We start from the raw sequence: 20,804 nt of genomic DNA, 5'->3' as shown, positions 1-20,804 counted from the left end.
TTAATGCATGGTAGGAGGCCAGAAAAGATGTAAAGAAAGAAAAAGGAAACTCTTATCAATGTAATGACAGGAATATTGGAAAATGAGGAACCATGAAGGATCAGGAACTTTTAGTGTAGCTGTGCAAACCAGGAGCCCCGTGAACTGCCTTCAAGCATTTAGAGGGCCCCAGAATATTGTGACAAAAAGGGAAGTGGAGGTGGGGAGGTTCTCTGAGTCGCTATTAAAAAAGGAAGCTGAGGCTTCCTTTGGACAAACTTTTACTGAGCACTTACTGTGTGGGGGCATTAGTCTCCCCTTGGGGAAGACTGTGTGATGTGAACAAAGCCAACCTCTGTCCATGTGGAATTTTCCTTTATAAATACTTAAGGGAGTGAATAGTTGTTCACGTATTCTTCATCCCATTTTTAAAATATTTTTTAAAGCAATCTCTACACCCAAGATGGGGCGGGAACTCACAACCTGGAGATCCAGGGACAGGCTCCACCCACTGAGCCAGCCAGGTGCCCCTCTTCATCCCATCTTAATGGATAGTATTTCCCTTTCTCAGGGGAGGAAACTCTAGGCCCTGAGAAGTGAAGTCACTTGTACAAAGTCACACAGCTGGCAGGTGTCCAGGTCTGGATTTCACCCCAGAGCAAGTGCTCCCAATCACTTTGCTATATACTGCCTCTGAATAAGATTTAAAATTATTATGTGATTATAATTAATGTAATTAATAATTACAATATATCATGTTATTATGGCTAATATAATAATTACATTAATAATTAACATTATTGTTATGATTATGGTCCGAAGCAGCAGCAATCACCATTGCCCTGTGCCAGCCTCCGTGCTAAGGACTGTCCCCATTCCTTTATTCAACCAATGAATAGTGAGCACCCGTTCTGTGCCAGGCAACCCCATTTTACAGATGGGGAAATTGAGGCCCAGGGAGCTTCTCCCAGAGATGCAGGTACATCGTCCCTGCCAAGCCTCCTCAACTGGTTGTTCCGAGACCACCTTTGTAAAGCAACCAGATAGTGCTCAATTAACCCGAGGCACTCTCGCCACCCCTACCGAAGCAACTATCTCAGTCAAACCGCCGGGCGCCACTGGGCAGTGGTTGGGGCGGGACCACGTCCTCGTGCGGCCGCCGCGACGGCGGTTAGAAGCCCCGCCTCCCGCGCGTGCGCGCTAAGTGTTCCGCTGGCCCGCTCGGCTGCGGGCGTCCGGGCGCGGTTGGAGGCGTCCGCGAGGAGCGCGCGCGCCTGCGCCGGCGTCGGGCTCGCGCACGCGCACCTGCGCCGGCGTCGGGCTCGCGCACGCGCACGGCGGCGGCGGCGGCGGCGGTTCCTGCCGGGGGCTGCGAGCGGCGGGCGGCTCCGAGGGGAGCAGCGGCGCTGAGGGGCTCGGCGGCAGCGGCGGCGGCTCGGCACGCGTGGCTCTTGGTCCGGCTCGCGCCGCGGCGGGCGTTTCAACCCGGTTCAGGAGCGTGGGCGCGGCGGCGGCGGCGGCCCGAGGCCTGCGGCCTAGGCCTCAGCGCGGCGGCGGGCTCGAGTGCGGCGCGGAGCCGGCCTGAGGGCCCTACTCGGCGGCACCATGAGCGTGGAGGCGTACGGGCCCAGTTCTCAGACGCTCACCTTCCTGGACACCGAGGAAGCCGAGCTGCTCGGCGCCGACACACAGGGCTCGGAGTTCGAGTTCACCGACTTTACCCTCCCCAGCCAGACGCAGACGCCCCCGGGTGGCCCCGGCGGCCCCGGAGGAGGTGGCGCGGGCGGCCCGGTCGGCGCGGGCGCGGGTTCTGCGGCCGGACAGCTGGACGCGCAGGTGAGCGGCACATGGCGGCGCCGGAAGCCGGGGCCGGGCCTCGGCGCCCGGGAACCTGCCCCGGGTCCCGCACTCTGGCCGGGTTCGGAGTAACCTGTCGCTGGTCCTCCACTCAGGCTCGGCCCGGGCTGACCTTCCCCGGGTCCCCCAATTACGGCCGGGTTCGGAGTAACCTGCCTCGGTTCTCGGTCTCCAGCCGGGCCCGGGGAGACCTGTTTCAAGTCCGGCTCTGGTTGGGTCTGTGTGATTTGCTCAGAATCTGCCTCAGGCTGCGTCTTAGGTCACCTGCCCGAAGTCCCTTCCGGGCGTGTCCGAGGTGACCTGCCCTCGGTCCGTCCCTAGCCAGGTCGGGGGTGACCTGTCTCCGAGTTTCCCTCCTGCTGGGTCCGTGCCCTGCTCAAGCCAGCTCCCGGGGTGGTGATCTACCCCGGTTCCCCCTCTGGCCAATCCGTCCTCCCTGCCCCACCCCCCTACCCCCCTAATCATGCCCACTGAGCTGCGGGTTCAAATTTCCCCGGGCCCAGGGACGCTGGAGAGGGGAGGGTCGAAGCTCCCGGAGCAGAAACGGAATTTTTGCCTCCAGTGGAGAATCCCATACTTGCTGGCTATTAAGATTATTCAAGAGTCAGGTTGGGTTTTGTTTTTCCTCCTTACATTGCCTGTTGCTGAAACCGACCTGTTATGTAATTCCACAGCCCTACCTTGGAAAAGTTAGGTTTGAGTTTGTTCCTCAAGTGGGGCAGTGATAGTGGGTTTTACGTAAGTGGTACTGCCACGTTGGAAAATTTTGTTTTCAATGATGTGAATGTTTAGGGAAAGCTACTTAGGTATTTTAAGTTTGGGTTGTGTTATGGAAAGTATCATGCTCACACTTCTTGGAAAGCAGCTATGCTCACCGCTATACCACCAACGCCTGCTCACACTTCTTGAACCTAGGTCCCTGCCCTGGAGTGGCAGAGGGGAATGGCAGGGGTCTTGGGCTGGGATCCCTTGTCACAGGGGTCCCTTGGCGTGAGGACCCACTGTCAGGGCTGGGGGAGCCACCTCATCTCAGCCAGAGTGAGCTCAGACTCTGTCCTTGGGGGAGGAGGGTTTGCATTCTAGTTGATTGAGTCACTCCCGTGGGTAGACCACCCACTTGGATTTTCTTTTAGCCCCTAATAGAAGCAGAAAAAATTTGACTCATTCTAACCCCAGACTCCTTAAAAATAGACGCCTGATGGGCGGAGCATCAGGGAGAACAGGTGTGTGAGTATGTATATGTTTTCAGTTTGGTGTACATATGGTGGAGGAAGGTAGAGACTGGGAGAGTTTGCCTGGAGAAGTGAATGAGCTGTTGGAGGCTCATAATAACACCTGTAGTTTCATACTCTGTAGACTTCTCTGTTCCCACAGCTGTAAAAAGGGGGTGTAAGGAGTTTTATTTTTGTTATTTTTAAACATAGATGAAATCTGGACTTATGTTTAGATGGATCAGATAAGCGCTGTCTATAACTTGTGTCCAGTGTGTCCAGAAGGCTGAGGAGAAAGATTTCTCAGTTGAGCGGTGTGCCATGATTCATGGCAGCTCAGGATTGGGAACGGTAATTGTTTTATTGCAAATTTTTTTTTAAACTGTAACTAATATAATACAGCAGCTCTGACTTCTAGTTTTGTTCCTTGCATTCCATTTGCGATTAATTGCAGGGTGTGTCCTTCTCTTTAAGTTGAAATAATCTATTTTTCTGCGCCTGGACACTGAGCTGTATAAAATAAGAGCCTTAAAACTCTCCACCGAAGGTAGATGTTGCAGTTGAGCTCACTTGAGTTCTGATGACATCGAAAAGGTTTATCCTTCCTTGCCTTTAATTAACTCTAATGAGCCACTCACCTGTAGCCTAACTTTTGTGTTTGGGGATTGGGAGTAATATCCTTTGTATTGCAAGAGAAGGCCCTGAATTTGGGGCAGGAAAGTCTGAGTAGAATTGGGAAGTAGAAAAAAGTTGATTATCTCCTGTGCCAGGTGGTAGCATTGGCTGCCTACAACATTTGGGGTTTTTCTTATTTGTCTTTAGGAGTTGGCTGTGTAGCTAACTGTATGATGGGGCTTTCAGAAAGACTCAAAAAACCCATTCTGAATGCGTTTTGATTTTATCTTATTGGGTAAGTGGCTGTGACTTATCAAATGCTGTGCAGCCACCTCTGTTTCACAGCTTTCTGGAGATAGAATTCAGAGACCGTACGGTTTGCCCATTTAGAGTGTACAGTTCAGTACCTTTTAGTATATTCACAGGTGTGCAGCCATCTCCATAATCAATTTTTGGACATTTTCCTCACCTTAAAAAGAAACCCCACACCTCTTAGCCTGTCGGTTCTGCTTTCTCCAACCCCAGGCAACCACTAATCTTAATGTCTCAGGTTTACCTACTGTGGACATTTGATATAAATGACCCTGTGTGGTCTTCTGTGTCTGGCTTCTTTCACTGAGCATGTTTTCAAGGTTCATCCATGTTGTAACACGTATCTACTCCCATTTCTTTCTGTGACTGAATAAATTTTCACAGTACAGACAGACCACAATTTGTTTATCCACTTATCTGTTGGTGGATGTTTGGGTTGTTTCCACTTTTAGCTATTATAAACAGTGCTGCTGTGAACATTCGTGTGCAAGTTTCTGTGTGGCTGTAGGTGAGATTGCTGGGTTGTGTGGTAGCTCTGTGTGTAACCCTTCCAGGAGCTGCCAGACTGTTTCCTGACGTGCAGCCACATTTGATAACAGTTTTGTTGAGTTGGTTTTACCTGAAAGTTTGTTTAGAGGCAGAATGTGTGTACCTGCCAGAGTAGGAGAATGGCAGGCAAGGGTGACTCCTGCTGAGCTCTTGAGTCCGTTCAAGTAACATTTATTTTCTTGTATATGAAATAAAACTGGTATTTCTTAAAGCCCTTGAGATCCTGGGATGAAAAGTGCTGACATAGTCCTGCCAAGTGTCCTTAAGATACAAGGGACCATTTTCTTTTGCTTATCTGAGTCTTTTCTGGGCCATTCCCCCACCCCTCAAAGGGCAAGGAAAGGTAATTTCAGAAGCGCTTTGCATAATAGCTGGTGTTACAAACCTTCTGGCCTGCCTAGTTGAATATTTCCTTTTGATGGTCGCTGTTGTCATGTTTTCTTCAAATATGGGAATTATGGTAAAAATCTAAGTTGGGAACACTACCCAGCTTAAAAAAAAAAAAAGGAATGAACTATTGATACACACAATGATGTGGATGCATCTCAGAATAATTACATTGAGTAAAAGAAGCACTCTGACAAAAAAAGAGTATATACTCTGTGATTCTGTTCATATAAAGCTCTAGAAAGTGCTAGCTAACTAATAGTAATAGAAAGCAGATCAGTGGTTGGGGGAGGAAGGAAAAAAAGGAGGAAGGGATGACAAAGGGCATAAGGAGACTTGGTGATGGATGTATTCATTATCTTGATTGTGGGTGTTTACATATATTGATGTATGTCAGTTTGTAAAATTGTACACTTTAAACCTGCACTCTTTATTGTATGTCAGTTATACCCCAGTGAAACTTAAAAGAAACACCACACAGAGGTATCACTACCCACTCATAAGAGTGGCTCAAATTTTTTAAAAGGCTGGATGGAAAACCACTTGGAACTTTCATACCTCGCTGGTGGAATGGTTCACACCCACCTCTGTGGCCCAGCAGAGAAACAAAGGCGGTTGTCCCCACGTGAGGCTGTTCTGAGCGTTTATAGCTACTTCATTCATGAGAGCCCCAGGCTGGAAACAACGCCAGGGGCCATCAACAGGTAAACAGATAAACAGAGGCTCCTCATCAATTGTAGTTTTTTTAAGTAGGCTCCGTGCCCAGCGTGGGGCTTCAACTCATGACCCTGAGATGAAGAGTTGCTTATTCTACCAGCTGAGCCAGCCTGGTGCCCCCATCAGTTGTAGTCTTGTGTACATACACTTGGGCTTTTTTTTCCTATTTAAGTAGTAAGATACTTGGCTAAAGAGTTGCTACCTAGTCTTCAAAACCATAGTCCTGGCTGCCTTCAGAATTCATCATGGAAGGCTGTCCTTACATATTCATGATCAGCCAGGTAAACAGGTCATCTTCTGCTTACTGGCCTGTAGCTTATGAAGAGGAGGAATGAGTTCGATACAGTCCAGGGGTTCCTGAAAGTGGTGAGTTTAAAATTTGAGTGGGACTTTTTCCATCTGGTTTTGTGAACACTCAGTTCAGCTGTGATATAAGCACACCTTGAGAAAATTGGAGATAAGACGCTGGTAACCTTGCAGGAGCTCTGGCAAGTGTTTGTCCGGCACTTTCCCCTTATTGGATTTCCCGGGTTTGTTTCCAAATGGCTAGGACTCTGGGCAATCAGGGGAGAGAAAGGGTTTCTGTGTCAGTCACATAAGTGAAATGACTTCTTACCTTATTTACCCCAATTTCTTAACCCAGATTCAGTATGATTGGGGGCAAAGTTAACACTAGTACAATATCAATATTAACTTAAAAAGTTCTCTTTCCAGCTCTCACAACGAAAGAAAAGGAGGCATTTCTTCTAGTAGCTTTATTGAGGTATGATCACATACTATAGAGTTTCTTGTTTGTATGTGTGCAATTCAGTGTTTCGTAGTAAATTTGGGGAGTTGTTCGATCATCCCCCAGTTGTTCATTGTCTTTGATTCTCCTTCACTCTTCTTTTTCTTTCCTTCTCCTTCATTTTTGCTCCTGTTAATCTTTGTAGTGTCTCTTCAGCAGCTCTAATGTAGGGAAATGGAGTGACCCCGTGCTCAGCTACTCCCAGTCACATGTTGGGGAGATTCACCACCCTTGTGCTGGGCCCTCCACTTGAGTTCAGAGTCAGGAACTGAGACCTGGCCACACTGCTTTCAGGGTGAGCCTGGGAGCCCTCATATATCTGTTCATGTTTCCTTTTGTCCCCACTCTATAGGCTGTCAGGCCAACCTCTTCGGCCCGGTCCTTGGCTCTTGGCCCTCTCAGCAGTTCCTGCTTCCTTGCCTTGCTGTGCTCTCTGAGCGCTGGGGGTCAAAGTGAATCCTTTGCCATCCGTAACTGTTTTGTTAGAAATGACAGGTGCTGCCCAGACTGCAGTTGACCTTAGGGATCATGAGGGCCCAGAAGAGGGAGTGGTTTGTCCTGCACAGGGAAAGCCTTTGTGAGTAGTGGTCCTCGAGTTGTTCAGGAAGGCATGCCTGCTAGGCAGAGGGGTGGGCACGGGACACTACACTTGGCTTGGGGTAGAGGGAGAGTGGGGGCAGGCACAGGCTGGTATGCCATGCCATGGGGCTCGGGCTGGATCCTGGAGCCTCATGGAGCTGCTGGAGGGCGCCGTGACCTCAGTTGAGAGGAAGGGCCCTTAGATTCAGGTAGACCTGGCAGAGTGTGGACGAGGCCAGAGGGGAGCTCAAGCAGAGTGCATGATGCTCAGACATGTGCCCCTGCGCACTATGCGTGTGTGTACCCGTGAGAGTGTGAACTGCCACAGTTCCAGGCCACCAGAGTGGCCACTCCTCCTGGGATGTGTTCACTGCACTGGATACCCTGTTGGCCCTGAGTCCTCAGAGGAATTATGGCTGGAGCAGACACGAGTTCCTGTCTGTGGTTTTCATCAGGGCCCATGATCCCCCAAGGGTGAGGCAGGGCTCCCCTCTGATGGGAGGTATGGGTGAGGGTGGTGCTGGTTAGCAGAGCCTTTGGAGGCCCTGCCCTGAGAGGAAGGGCAAGAGGCCCCAGCAGAGTAGCATGCATGGAGGCTGGAGGGGGCAGATGCTGGGCAGTGGCTCTCAGCTGAGGGGCAGTTGGGGTTGTCACCCTGGCAGGGTGGCAGGGTGGTCTTTCAGTGATGTGCGGTAGTCCTGACCACAGAGAAGGGTCATGACACCTCGCTCTGCTCAGTGGGACCCAAAACAGAGCGTGGCCTGGAAGGTGCAAAAGGGCAGTGAGTCTGGCTGAGTCTTCGGTGTTTCTTTCCAAGTCTCAGGGTCACGCTCTCAGGAGGACTTTGAACTCTTCTTGCCAGAGGAGGTTTCCTTGAGAGCAGAACCCTCCTTCCTCTGATAAACATCAGGATCCTGGGTCCTGGGACCCCATGCCTGGGAAAGGGTCATTGTGCCGTTTATATATGTTGGTCTGGTAGCACCTTGTGAGCTGGCCTACCGAGCCAAGCCAGATCCCTGCAGACTGTTGCCAGGATGGCTTCTAGACATAGGCTGCTTGCTGAACTCTGTGGGCAGCCATTTGTCACAACTGAGGACGGCACCTTCCTGTCTGCTTAGCTCCTTGCAGAACTCAGCTGCCAGGGATGACAGTGAATCTGGGGAGGTGGCTCTCCTTATCCTGGATTGGAAGGCGTTTGGTCAGAGCTGTGCTTGTTTTCCATTACTCTCTTTGAGTGCATGGCTCCACAGAGTTAGCCCAGATCCCAGGAGGCCACCTCGTCCATCTGTATTGTGTAAAAATGTTGGTTATGAATTCTCTGTAAATAAAACAAACCCTGACCATCCATCTCCTCAATTCAGCAGTTGTGAAGATTTTCTTCTCCCCCTTTCTTTTCATTGCCGAAGAGTTCTAAAGCAAATCCAGCTTGTCATTTCACCCTTCCTTCTGAGCTTGAGCCATATGAGTTAGTGATACTCAGTCATTTTGACTTATCATATTTAGTATGCATTTCTAGAAACAAAAGGCATCTTTCTGTCATAGTACTGCTGTTGTCGGATGAACAGCACCAACAGTTTTTTGGGATCGTCTAATACGTGGGGCTTCTCTTTCTCCACAATCAGATTCTTCACTCGTCAGAAAATGTCTTGGCTTGGTCTGGTCCCCTGTGAGGTCTGCGTTAATGTGATTGTCTTGTCTCCTGGTCCTGCTCTCCAGGGCAGCCCCTCCCTCTTCCTTTCATGCTCCTGAGCTGGGGTTCAGTCTGGGTCATTGTCCTGTGATGTATCCTGGTTTTTGGATTGAGCCCCCCATCACATTCCAGCCTTTATGTTTTTGGAGAGAAAAGCGTCACACCCTGGCTTCTCCCTGCAGGTGTGGAGTGGGCTCCTTTGAGAGTGGTGATCCCAGGACTGGGCAGGTAGGGACAGCCCAGGACGAGCTGGGGATGCTTTGGACACGTCAGGGATACTTTGAGCATTGAAATGGAACCGTAGGGCTGGACTCTGCATGCTGACCAGAAAAAGGGTCCGCTGTAAAGGGAGAGGCCGGTGAAGATCCTTTTCTTTTCTTTCTTTTCTTTTTTTTTTTCCTTGAAGATTTATTTATTTGTCAGACTGAACATAAGCAGGGAGAGGGGCAAAGGAGGAGAGAGAAGCAGGCTCCCAGCTCAGCAGGAAGCCCGATGTGGGGCTCGATCCCAGGACCCTAGGATCATAACCTGAGCCGAAGGCAGATGCTTAACTGACTGAGCCACCCAGGTGTCCCTGAAGATCCTTTTCATCCAGAACCTGGGGACCACTCTCTCTTTTTTTTTAAAGATTTTATTTATTTGAGAGAGAGCACATGAGAGGGGGGAGGGTCAGAGGGAGAAGCAGACTCCCTGCCGAGCAGGGAGCCCGATGCGGGACTCGATCCAGGGACTCCAGGATCATGACCTGAGCTGAAGGCAGTCGCTTAACCAACTGAGCCACCCAGGCGCCCTGGGGACCACTCTCTTGAGTGGGACCGTGTGACATCTTTGTAGGTCAGAAATGGTTGAATCTCAGCCGATATATCTGGTTAAAACTAATGAATTAAAGAAGGCTAAAGAGATATCACAAGTAACGTGTTATATAGGTCTTGAATGTAAAAAACTATAAGACATTATTAGGATGTTGGGGAATTGTGACTGTGCTTATTAGATAGCAGTATTCTGTCAGTTTCATCAGTATTATTCCTGAGTGGGAGGCTTGTGATTATGTGGAGAAAATGCTTGTCCTGGGGCCCATGACTCTGAAATGGATGGGGAAAATAAGTGTGTGTGTGTGTGTGTGTGCACGCGCACAAAGGGGGAGAACAAGCATGGCAAAATGGGAGTGGCTGGTGGATACAGGTGACAGATGTGTGAGTTGTTCACCCTCTGTAGTTTTGAAACTTTCTCAAAAGCTGGGGGGGAGGCCAGAACTTCTGTTAGCCTTTTCCTGAGGTGAGGCTCAGAGGCTCTGCCACTCCCCTCTGCCTTGGGCCACACTGAGGGAAAGGCGATTTCCCACTCTTTTTATTTAAACCTTGGGATAAAAGAATATTTAATGAGTTATTTTACATCCCAGTCTTTAGGTTTTTGATGTGAAGATATAGCCTACGCTATGAGGACCTCCTGGGGGTTGGGCTCATTTCTAGGTGTTGGGGTGATAGCAGGGACTTCTGCCATGGGGCCCCACAGATGGGGCCAGGGGAGGCCTTCCTGGGAGATGCCCTGTGCACTGAGACCCAAAGGACAAAGAGCCAGCTGTGCAGAAGCCAGGGGACAGTGAGTGGAAAGGCCGTGGGGCACTGGCAGACTGAGGGACTGTGAAAGGTCCCATTTCTTCCTGAGTGGTACAGTGCTTATGAGGTTTGGAGTAAAAATCTGTGGTCTAAAAGTTCTTACCAGCACATTTAGAAGTAATTTTTGAATTTTCATGCTTTTCCTCTGTGGGTCTGAAATGACCTCTCTTCCTGCTACTCTGATGTGCACAGTCTGAGTTCTGTACTCGGTTGTATGAAACTGTCCCTGGGCAGAGAATGTCGGCAGGCCTTGATCAGCTCAGCAGCTCATAGATGTACTTCAAATAGTACTCAGAGCAGAGGTGTAGAGGGAATCATTTCCTCAGTGAGGTGGGGGGGGGGGGGGGGGGCTGTAGGGGGGGGGGGGGGGGGGGGGTCCTGCCCCTCAGCCTAGCCGGCGCCAGGGGTCCTGGCTGGAAGTGAGAGGTTGATAACCTCAGAGGACCTCAGTCCTGTACTGGCCAAGGACAAGGACCCTTCAGTCCTCCCGTCGTGTCACCTGGCACGGGTTGTGGACCTTCTCTGTGCCGGGCACTCTCTAGTGCTTTGTTTTAACTAATTATAGTTTCTAAGGTCAAATGCATTTTTGAAGTTAATGTTTATCTTAAAACTTCCCAGAGAGTAGAACCCAGCAATAGAAGTCAGTTTGTGTTGTGGCCAGATCATAGCTGGGCAGGAGTGGGGCTGAGTGGGAGCTGGGAGTGGGGTTGGGGGTGTAGGGGGTGGTGCATGTACACGTTTCCCAACCAGGGGGCTAGGGGGCTACTGGGCCTTGGGAAATCTGGACTCTTCTCTCCAGCCTCCCCAGCTTCAGTGGAGGTGCGGAGAGTCTACCTGACCTTGTATCTGTATCATACTGTCTCCCAAGAGTTCTGAGAGCAGACCTAAATTTCCTGCCCCTTATTAACCTGAAGGGGTAAGTGTGGTGCAGGGAGGGTCCCCACATGGCTGGTCAGGATGTGTGCTCTGCTGGGTCAAGCCTCCCCCTGGTGATGGGAGGTGAACTGTGGGATCTGAGGCCCAGATGAGGCAGGAATGGGTTGAAAGAGGGCATCTGGGTGGTGTGTACTTTTCTATATTACTCTATGTACTAATTTTGATATTTCAGGAAAGTAAAGGTTCAGGTATCACCAAGGGCATTTATTTATACGTAAAAGCTTATGCAACCTGATAAAAAATTTTACGAGTTGTTCTAGGCAAGGAATCTGTAAACATTTTCTTAAAGGACTCAATAGTAAATATTCTAGACTTTGTGGGACAAGAAGCAAAATTGAGGATAATCCAACCATTTAAAAATATAAGTACTGTTCTGAGCTTGGGGGGTGGGGGCCCGCGAGCTGATTCCTACTGGACTACCTTCTTAGCCCTCTGGTGTTCCTGGGTTTTAAGGTGTTTTTCTGCTTAGATTAGATTGGAAAAGTAGCACATTTCTCTCTGGAAAGATGAAAGCTGATCAGAGTTAAGTCATAAAAGGTATCAATACCCATTTATCTAAGCTCAGAGTACCAGATCTATGGAAAGAATAGTTTCAGATCAAGTAAAAAGAAGTGCGAGTTTCATATTATTCTTAAAAACATTGTTACCTCAAATACTTGAGAAACCAATTTATTGAGTTTAAGGGGTCACAGATGTCGATTTCTAATTGCTGCCTTCTGTGGTGTGATATGTATACTTCCTTCACTGCCATAAGGTAAAATCCAGGTGCCCTAACTTGGCTACACACTTTCAGGAAGCCAACGTGTGTGTGCCTGGGCACAGTCACACCAGGAGTGGTGTCAGGAGAAGCGTTGGGAAACAGAGGTGACTTTTTAAAGTGATAGCCAGCTATCAGAATTTCAGAGCACAACTCAAAAAATCTAACAGTCGATTAAAAATGGGCAAAGGACTTCAATAGACATTTTTCCGAAGAAGATATGCAGGTGGCCAACAAACCCATAAAGAGATGGCTTGGTTTCATTAGCTATCAGAGAAATTCAGGTCAGAACCACAATGAGATATCAGGTGGCATTCATTAGAATGGCTATTTAAAAACAAACAAACAAAAATGATAATGAGTATCGATGAGGCTGTGGAGAAGTTGGAATCCTTGTGCACTGTGGGTGGGAATGGAGAATGGTGTAGCCTCTATGGAAAATCCTATGGCAGTTTCTTAAAAAAGTTAAACAGAGAATTACCATAAGATGTAGCAAGCCCACTTCTGGGCATATCCCCAAAAGAATGGAAAGTGGGGACTTGGTATTTGTATACCATGTTCACAGCAGCCAAAAGGTGGAAGAAACCCAAGTGCCCACTGAAGAATAAATGGATAAACAAAATGTGTATCTATACAGTGAAATGTTATTCAGCCTTAAAAAAGGACTTTTTTTTTTTTTTTTGAGAGAGAGCCTGTATGTGCGGCGGCGGTGGGGGGCAGATGGAAAGGGAGAGAGAATCTCAGGCAGGCTGCACACCCAGCTCGGAGCCCGATGTGGGGCTTGATCTCACAACCCTGAGATTATGACCTGAGCTGAAGTCGAGAGTCAGATGCTTAACTGACAGAGCCACCCAGGTGCCCCCAGCCTTCAAAAAGGAAATTCTGGGGCACCTGGGTGGCTCAGTCGTTAAGCGTCTGCCTTTGGCTTAGGTCATGATCCCGGGGTCCTGGGATCGAGCTCCGCATTGGGCTCCCTGCTCATCAGGAAGCCTGCTTCTCTCTCTCCTGCTCCCCCTGCTTGTGTTCCTGCTCTCGCTCTATCTCTGTCAAATAAATAAATAAAATCTTTAAAAAAAAAAAAAAAGAAATTCTGACACCCGCTACAGCATGGATGAACCTTGAGGACATTATGCTATGTGAAGTAAGCCAGTCACAAAAAGACAAATACTATGAGACTATTTATATGGTGTCTCTAGGATAGTTAGATTCACAGAGACAGAAAGTAGAACGGTGGGAGACAGGGGCTAGGGGAGGGGAATGAGGAGTTGGTGTTTAATGGGGACAGAGTTTCAGTTTGGGAAGATGAAAAAGTGCTGGAGATGCGTGGTGGTGATGGTTGCAAAATAATATGAATGTGTTTAATGCCACTGAGCTGTACACTTAAAAATAGTTACAATGGTACATTTTTTTAAAAAAAGATTTATTTATTTGACAGAGCGAGAGAGGGAACACGAGCAGGGGGAGTGGGAGAGGGAGAAGCAGGCTTCCCGCGGAGCAGGGAGCCCGACGTGGGGCTCGATCCCAGGACTCTGGGATCATGACCTGAGCCGAAGGCAGACACTTAACGACTGAGCCACCCAGGCGCCCCACAATGGTACATTTTATATTGTGTGTATTTTACCACAGTTTTAAAAAGAGATCAGGGATTCATAAAGAAATGCTTGTAATTATGTTATAGCACCATCTTCTTTGCATTAAAATCCAAAAGTTGATTTTGATTTTTCTTTGGGGAAAAAAACCTTTTTTCCCCCCAAACAAAGCGCAGTTTTCTTGCATTTAAGTTGGTTGTTGCCTACATGAAAAAAGTACGTTAAAGTAGTGGCAGAAGCTGTGAAATGGTGGTCTGGTCTGGGCTGACCCCCTACTTAAAACCCAAATTTACCCCTGCAATTTCCAGAATGCCCCCTAGGGGGCAATGCACCCCCGATTCCTGCCTCCCCCCCTCCTCAAATGAACTGCTGTCTTTTTTTTTTTTTTTAAGATTTTATTTATTTATTTGAGAGAGAATGAGAGAGAGCGCGCACATGAGAGGGGGGAGGGTCAGAGGGAGAAGCAGGCTCCCTGCTGAGCAGGGAGCCCAATGCGGGACTCGATCCTGGGACTCCAGGATCATGACCTGAGCCGAAGGCAGTCGTTTAACCAACTGAGCCACCCAGGCACCCTTTTTTTTTTTTTTTTAAGATTTTATTTATTTATTTGACAGAGACACAGTGAGAGAGGGAACACAAGCAGGGGGAGTGGGAGAGGGAGAAGCAGGCTTCCTGCAGAGCAGGGAGCCCAATGCCGGGCTTGATCCCAGGACCCTGGGACCATGACCTGAGCCGAAGGCAGACCCTTAACCATCTGAGCCACCCAGGCGCCCCCCCCCCTTTTTTTTTAAGATTTTATTTACTTATTTATTAGAGTGCAGTTCTCAAGCAGGGGAGGGGGAGGGAGAGGAAGAGGGAAAGAATCCCAAGCTGAGTCAGCAGCGGGGGTGGGGGGTGGGGTATAAAGCTCTATCCCACCACCTTGAGATCATGACCTGAGCTGAAACCAAGAATCCGAGGTTCAACCCACTGAGCCACGCAGGAGTCCCTGAACTGCTGTCTTTAGAATCTTCCAGGTGACTTGGCTGGAGCAGTGGAGAGGGAAGGGTCCTGTGGGCACTGCTGGCCTGAGCTGCACTGGCCTGAGCCGGCCCCACATGGCACGGCTCTAGGTGGCAGGGGCTCTTTGAGGGCAAGGGCCAGTGTCTGATCCTCTCTCACAGTTCAGAAAAACCTAGTGCCTGCCCTGGGGCTCCTGTCATTCCTCCCTGCCCTCATCACCACTCCACGCCCTTGCTGCCTGACCGAGCCTCATATGGGAGATGTGTCATCCCCACAGGAGGGGGAGGGGAATGACAAGGACTATTAACTGCCACCCGAGGTTCCTGGGGATGGCTTTAGGAATGCCCCTCTCTGGTGAGCTGAATCTGTGTGCCTCTGAATGGACTTGTGAGCTCAGAAGTGCCCGTGAAATTCATGGGTATTGTTAAAGTTGCCTGTTTGTATGTTTTTGCTGTTGTAACCTATAAAAGGTAATACATGTAGTAAGGTTATAGCCTGAGTTCAGAAGGTTATCCTAAACATTGAACTTCTAATTCATAATGAAGAAGGGCTGCCTTCTAGAGAGGGAAACTGGCAGTGAAGGAAGTATGTTGACTAACGAGGGAACTGCTCTCTCACATTTCCAGTGGACACAACCTTTACTTTTGGCTTAGGCTTTGGCAGGAACCTTCACTCTGGTGGGATTCCAGGCCGTCTAGCCTGACATTGTGCAGCTGTCCCCAGAGGGGATTGCAACTGCTTTGTAAAAAGTCATCTTGCTCCTTGTGCCCCCACCCCCCCCATCATGGGAACGAAGCGTCTTCTTCAGCATCCTGGTTTGGTCATGGCTCTTTGACCAGGTGGGGTTGGACATGGATATGCAGGAGGCAGGGTGGATGACCTACGCCACCAGCACCCTGTTTTTGGCTAGGTAGGTTTAAGAGGGAGGTGGAGAGTGTGAAAAGTCCAATCAGAAGAAGCTGAACTCTCGAAGTGGAGAGCAGGCCAGCGCTTCTTGGGAAGGTCGCCGTGGCTGCTCGTTTGGGGAGAACCCATGTGCCTCGTCTAAGGCCCGAGAGCTGCAGCCTTGCGTGGTAATGGTGCTATTCTGCTGTAGGTTGGTGGACCAGAGGGCATTCTGCAGAATGGGGCCGTGGATGACAGCGTGGCCAAGACCAGCCAGTTGTTGGCTGAGTTGAACTTTGAAGAAGATGAAGAAGATACTTACTACACGAAGGATCTCCCTGTGCATGCCTGCAGGTAAGTGCCGATGGCGGAGGCGCAGACTTACCTCCCAGAGCTCTTGCATTCTTGAGTGGGTTTGCTGGCTTTAGAAGCCCATCTAAGATGAGGGACTGTGACGTGGTATTACAAAATAAGGTTCTTCAGGCCAATGTATACATAGTCCTTGTTACTGGGCAGGAGGGTGGGATCAGCCCCCTCTGATACCCCTGATTCACCCAGAGGGTAGGGGAGAGGCTCCCCTTCTCTGCCTTCTCTTAGGTCCTGGTGGTTCCCGGTACCTGTCCCACTCACTCATTCAAAACAAACTCACATTTGGTGAGGACTTCGGTTCAGAGGGTAAACAGCAGCTAAGATTTCTTTTACAAAGAGATGAATGTAGGGTACTTTAAAATATCTGCCTCTCTGATGTGTTCAAAATTCCCGAAAAATTGGAATTGAATAGTCCGTGGATAGAACTGCTTTTGGCCAAATTTGGAATTCTCATTTAGAGCAGGACCCATCGCTTGTATTTGGACCCTTAATATTGGACTTCTTACTTTTCTGTTACACGTACACAAGGAAATTGAAACCAAAAGAGATGAATTGATTTTGTTCAGGACACCTGGCCAGTCAGGGCCACTTTGGGCCTGGGCCATGACACTGTCTTGCTGGCCTCCCAGGCACACTGCCCCTCCGAAGTCTGTGCCCACCACAGAACAGAGTGCTGCTTCTTTCCCTGCTCTGTGGGGAGACCTTTTTTTTTTTTTGAACTTTATTTTGGCTTTCTGTTTTTAACTTTATTTTGGCTCTTTTCTCACTTGTTTAAAATTTTTTTACATATGTGTTAGTGATGTGTTAGTGTTCTGTTATCTACACATTTGCCGGTGAAGTGGTTCTAGTAAAGCTGCAGGTGCTTAATGTTTGCACACCCCCTCACCCGCCCAGCTGTCCCCATGGTGTGGGGTATTGGGGGAAGGTTCTTGTCTGGAGCACATTCTAGTTTGAGACTGAGGCTTGGCTTCATACACATTCAGAACTCTGTGGCGAGCCGGGTTTTGTTTTTGATGTGTTGATTTTCAGAAGAATGAGGCTGGGGGCTCTCTTGAGGTGCTCCTTGCAAGCTTGAGCTCAGTCTGTACCCGCACCCGGAGACCCTCTGCTGCTGGGTCTGAGCTCCCGAGTGTTCCCGGGAGCATGGCGCCCTCTGCCGGAGAGTGGAGCGCCTTGTGAACGCAGTGTGGTCACAGCCTGACTCTTGTGTGCCCAGAGCCAGGGATGCTGATTTCCCTGCTTATAAGTCACGGTTTCTGAAACTTAAGGCCAAAGTGGGGTGGCTAAGGGTTGCTTTGGGGCATCAGACCTCTGTTGTTGGGTTCCCCTGGTACCTTCCACAGCTCTTATCCCCCACCTGGCAGGGGCTTTGCTGTTGCCTGGGGCCTCTCTCGGGAACCCCCACAGCACCCTGTACCCTTTCCTTGCATTTGCAGGGTCAGGAAGCCTCTGCAGTTTAACTGATTGGATTTTGCTAGTGGGATCATTGGGTTTGAGTATGTGTTTAATGAAAAATTTTAAAATGTTGTAAGAGGAAAGAATTTTACATCCTGCCAAATTAAAACCAGAGAGAGACCTTCCAGCTTTTAACTGTTGATGTTTTGACTTTTTTAGTTACTGCGGAATACACGATCCTGCTTGCGTGGTTTACTGTAACACCAGCAAGAAGTGGTTCTGTAACGGGCGTGGAAATACTTCTGGCAGGTAGATAATCAGACGGTGCATGTGTCTTTAATCAGTGCTGTGCTCAGATTTGTGTGTAAATTATGGAAATGTTGAAGCGAAAGCACAATATAAAATCACGCTAACAAACCTGGTTTTTTCCCTCCTCTGTGACTGGTTTAACTTGAAACAGATGGTGGTGTGTGAATGCCTTAATGTATTTACCCTTGATTTATTCTCTGTGGTTCTTTTTATTATGCAAGTAGGGTTGGCTTAATTCTCGTTCCCAGTTTTTATTTATATTTTCCTGCAAGAAGAGCTCCTGGCACGCCCGTTCATCTTCATTACTGGGTGCCTGAGGAGGATGTTCCCAAGACAGTAATGGGCATCCATGGGAGCCGCTTCCTGAGAAGGCTCCCTCTGGCCTTAGCTCATCGGAGCAGTCCTGAGGCTAATACGGGCCAGATCCTGAATCATCGGATTAAATTAAGTTCACTTTACCGTCGTCTCTGGGCTTCCCTTCCTGCTGTTGATCAGCAGCAGCTGTGACTGGGTCTCTTGTTTTGTGTTTTGTGTTTGGGGTGAGACCAGTTTTGTGCTGGGGCTTGGATTCCAGGGGAGAATCCAGTGCTGGTGGCTCCTCCAGAGCTGCCGTGGTGTGTGACAGCTCACGACACTGTCATGGAGAAGCAGAGCAGGGTCCTGTGGGATAGGGCTCCAGGCTGCCAGCAAGAAAGCAGCATCTTCCTGGGCTCGTGTTTTGGAGACATACAGTGACAAAACCCCATAGGCAGGTTTATTTGCACAGAGCCCCCACCCTTCCTGTGTCTTCCACAGCTGCAGGCCAGGCCTCACCATCTCGTGCTGCCTGAGGATACAGTGGTCAGATCTCGTGTCATCTTAAAAGTTAGCAGTGCAAACTGTGGGATTCTGGGTGAGGCAAGAAAGTGGGCTGATATTTAATTCTAAAGATGTGAAAGGAAAAGCATCTTCAGGGTAACCAGATTCATGTCCCATTTTCAGAATGTTCTGGGTAATTTCAGCATTACTATGTTTGCATTAGTTCCTCTCCTGCAGGAAAAGCAATTAAATAAAACTTCTTAGCTGGCAACCCCAGCTTCCGGTCAGCAGAGCCAAGATCAGGGAAGTGAGTGAAAGGCCTCTAAGAGAAAACAGACCCCATCAGTCAGCACTGAGTGTTTGTATGAGGCCAGATGGTAAAATGATGGGGCAGCCACTTGCCTTCAGGGAGCTTCCAGTATAAAGGGGTGAGGTGGGTGTAGGAAAGACAAGAGGAAGTCAGAGTCCGGTAAAATGCCCAGTTGTGACAGCTTCAGAAGAGTGGGCGCTTTGTGGGTGCCGAGAGTGGTGACAGCGGGTTAGATGATCTGACTGGCTTCATGGGTTAGAATGGGCCCGAGGGGGTTAGAATGTGGCGTCTGAGCCGAAGCTGGCAACAAGGGGTTTCCCCGAGGTCGGGGAGGGCGGCGGCCGGGCAGGCTGGATGCCTGGCGGGCTCGGTGTCTGACAGAGCCGCGGCAAGGCTACAGGTAGCTGGGAGAGCCTAAGGCAGAGCCAGGCGCCACCCATGGGCCCCGCGCGAGGCTGGCTTGTCTTGGGGCAGCGTTTGCAAGCCCTGGGAGTAAGTGAGCTGTGTCCCGGAAGTGGGAGGGACAGCAGAGTCCTGGCCACGCGGCGGTAAGGAAAGAGCCGAGACAGCGGGGTTTCAGACAGTTCAGAACCGGCCCTCCGCTTCCTGAGAGTAGCCCTGAGCCCCACTGCTCAGTATTTTTTACTGTCCTCAGGTTTCTAATACGGTTGGTTATCAAGTTTCCTGGCCTGCAGCAAATTAGGAGGGGCTGTTGTTCCTGGAAGCAGGCACAGGGGCCCGGAGAGGCGACGTCGAAAGTGGGGGCAGCAGCCGAGGAGCCTCAGCAAGTGGAGAGGAGCTGTGGAAGCGGCAGGCCGCCTGCCTCACTGTAGGTTCATTCAGGCCCTGTCCGTAGGATTTCAGAAAGCAGGAACTAAAAGAAAGAAGCAAGAACTATGTGAAACGTGTTAGGAGCGTTTTCCTTAAAGGCTGTTCAAGTCAGATTGATTTTTGCGCTCAGTGGGGAGCCAGTTCAGGGGCGGGCTGGTCCCCTGGGACGCCAGATGGATGAGGTGTGACCGCCCCTGCTAATGGACTGTGAACGGTACCGGAACTTTTAACGGGGGGCTCGACAATTGGAAGTGGTGAAAAGCCAGACTTTGGGTGTTAACTATTTATCATTTCCTGGTTTCAGCCACATTGTAAATCACCTCGTGAGGGCAAAATGCAAAGAGGTGACTCTGCACAAGGATGGGCCCCTGGGGGAGACAGTTCTGGAGTGCTACAACTGTGGCTGCCGAAATGTCTTCCTCCTTGGCTTCATCCCTGCCAAGGCCGACTCGGTGGTGGTGCTGCTGTGCAGGTGAGGGCGGGGGCGGGGCACTCAGCCCCAGCGGGCCGGTTCTGCCGGTTAGAGAGGTGTGAGGATATTTGGGGGCTGGGGCTCGTTAGAGAACTGGGAATGCTGAGTAACTCTTTTGGGGTGTGTTCTGGTTAAATCATAAAAAGAATTCTGTAAAAACAGTGTTAGGAGTTTTAAGAGTTCAGAGCTCAAGTGCATGGGGAGAGGCAATGTATTACCAACAATTTAAAGGTAATATGATCACATAGTAAAATTCAGGGAACGTCACTTGGGGATGAAAGGTAAGGCTTGTGGGCGGAGGTCGTCATCCTCACCTGGGCTCTCCCTGCCCTTGGTGTTTTTGTAGGCAGCCCTGCGCCAGTCAAAGCAGCCTCAAGGACATCAACTGGGACAGCTCCCAGTGGCAGCCCCTGATCCAGGACCGTTGCTTCCTCTCCTGGCTGGTCAAGATCCCTTCTGAGCAAGAGCAGCTGCGGGCCCGGCAGATCACCGCCCAGCAGATCAACAAGCTGGAGGAGCTCTGGAAGGTGAGGGCCTGCTGAGAATGCAGATCTGCCTCAGCACGGTTCTTGTCCAGGGAGAGCTGCTGGGAGTGTCTTCAAAACAGGAGATTCTGGAAGGAACTTGAGCGAGAGACTGCAGTCTCTACCTGGAATGGCCCTTTGGTGGAATCCCACAGGCACCTCCTGCCAGGCCTCTAGGAAAGGACAGCTCCAGTTGTTGGAATTTTTCTTTTGTTGCAGAGGGCGAGGGCGAGGGTGGGTGGTGGGAAGGAGGAAGGTCAGAACTGGCCGTAGGTGGCTGAGGGTGCACATGGCAGGAGGAGCCGGGCCTGGGGAGACAGGACTGTGA

General features: G+C 49.8%; 1 protein-coding gene across 2 annotated transcripts in view; it reads left to right on the top strand.

Moving 5' to 3' along the window:
- The first annotated feature begins 1,584 nt into the window (after positions 1 to 1,584).
- The window catches only part of UPF1 (UPF1 RNA helicase and ATPase), a 36,385-nt gene continuing 17,165 nt past the window's right edge, over positions 1,585 to 20,804 (top strand). For both annotated transcript variants that reach the window (XM_034997622.1, XM_034997623.1), the window contains exons 1-5: positions 1,585 to 1,815; positions 15,680 to 15,822; positions 17,452 to 17,541; positions 19,785 to 19,952; positions 20,299 to 20,479. In XM_034997622.1, coding sequence (XP_034853513.1) covers positions 1,585 to 1,815; positions 15,680 to 15,822; positions 17,452 to 17,541; positions 19,785 to 19,952; positions 20,299 to 20,479 — 813 coding nt within the window. The remainder of the gene's footprint in view (positions 1,816 to 15,679; positions 15,823 to 17,451; positions 17,542 to 19,784; positions 19,953 to 20,298; positions 20,480 to 20,804) is intronic.

The sequence above is a fragment of the Mirounga leonina genome, unplaced genomic scaffold (genome assembly GCF_011800145.1).
Source record: "Mirounga leonina isolate KUSES-001 unplaced genomic scaffold, KU_Mleo_1.0 Mir_94, whole genome shotgun sequence".
Lineage (NCBI taxonomy): Eukaryota > Metazoa > Chordata > Mammalia > Carnivora > Phocidae > Mirounga > Mirounga leonina.
This window is presented reverse-complemented; position numbering and strand designations above follow the sequence as displayed.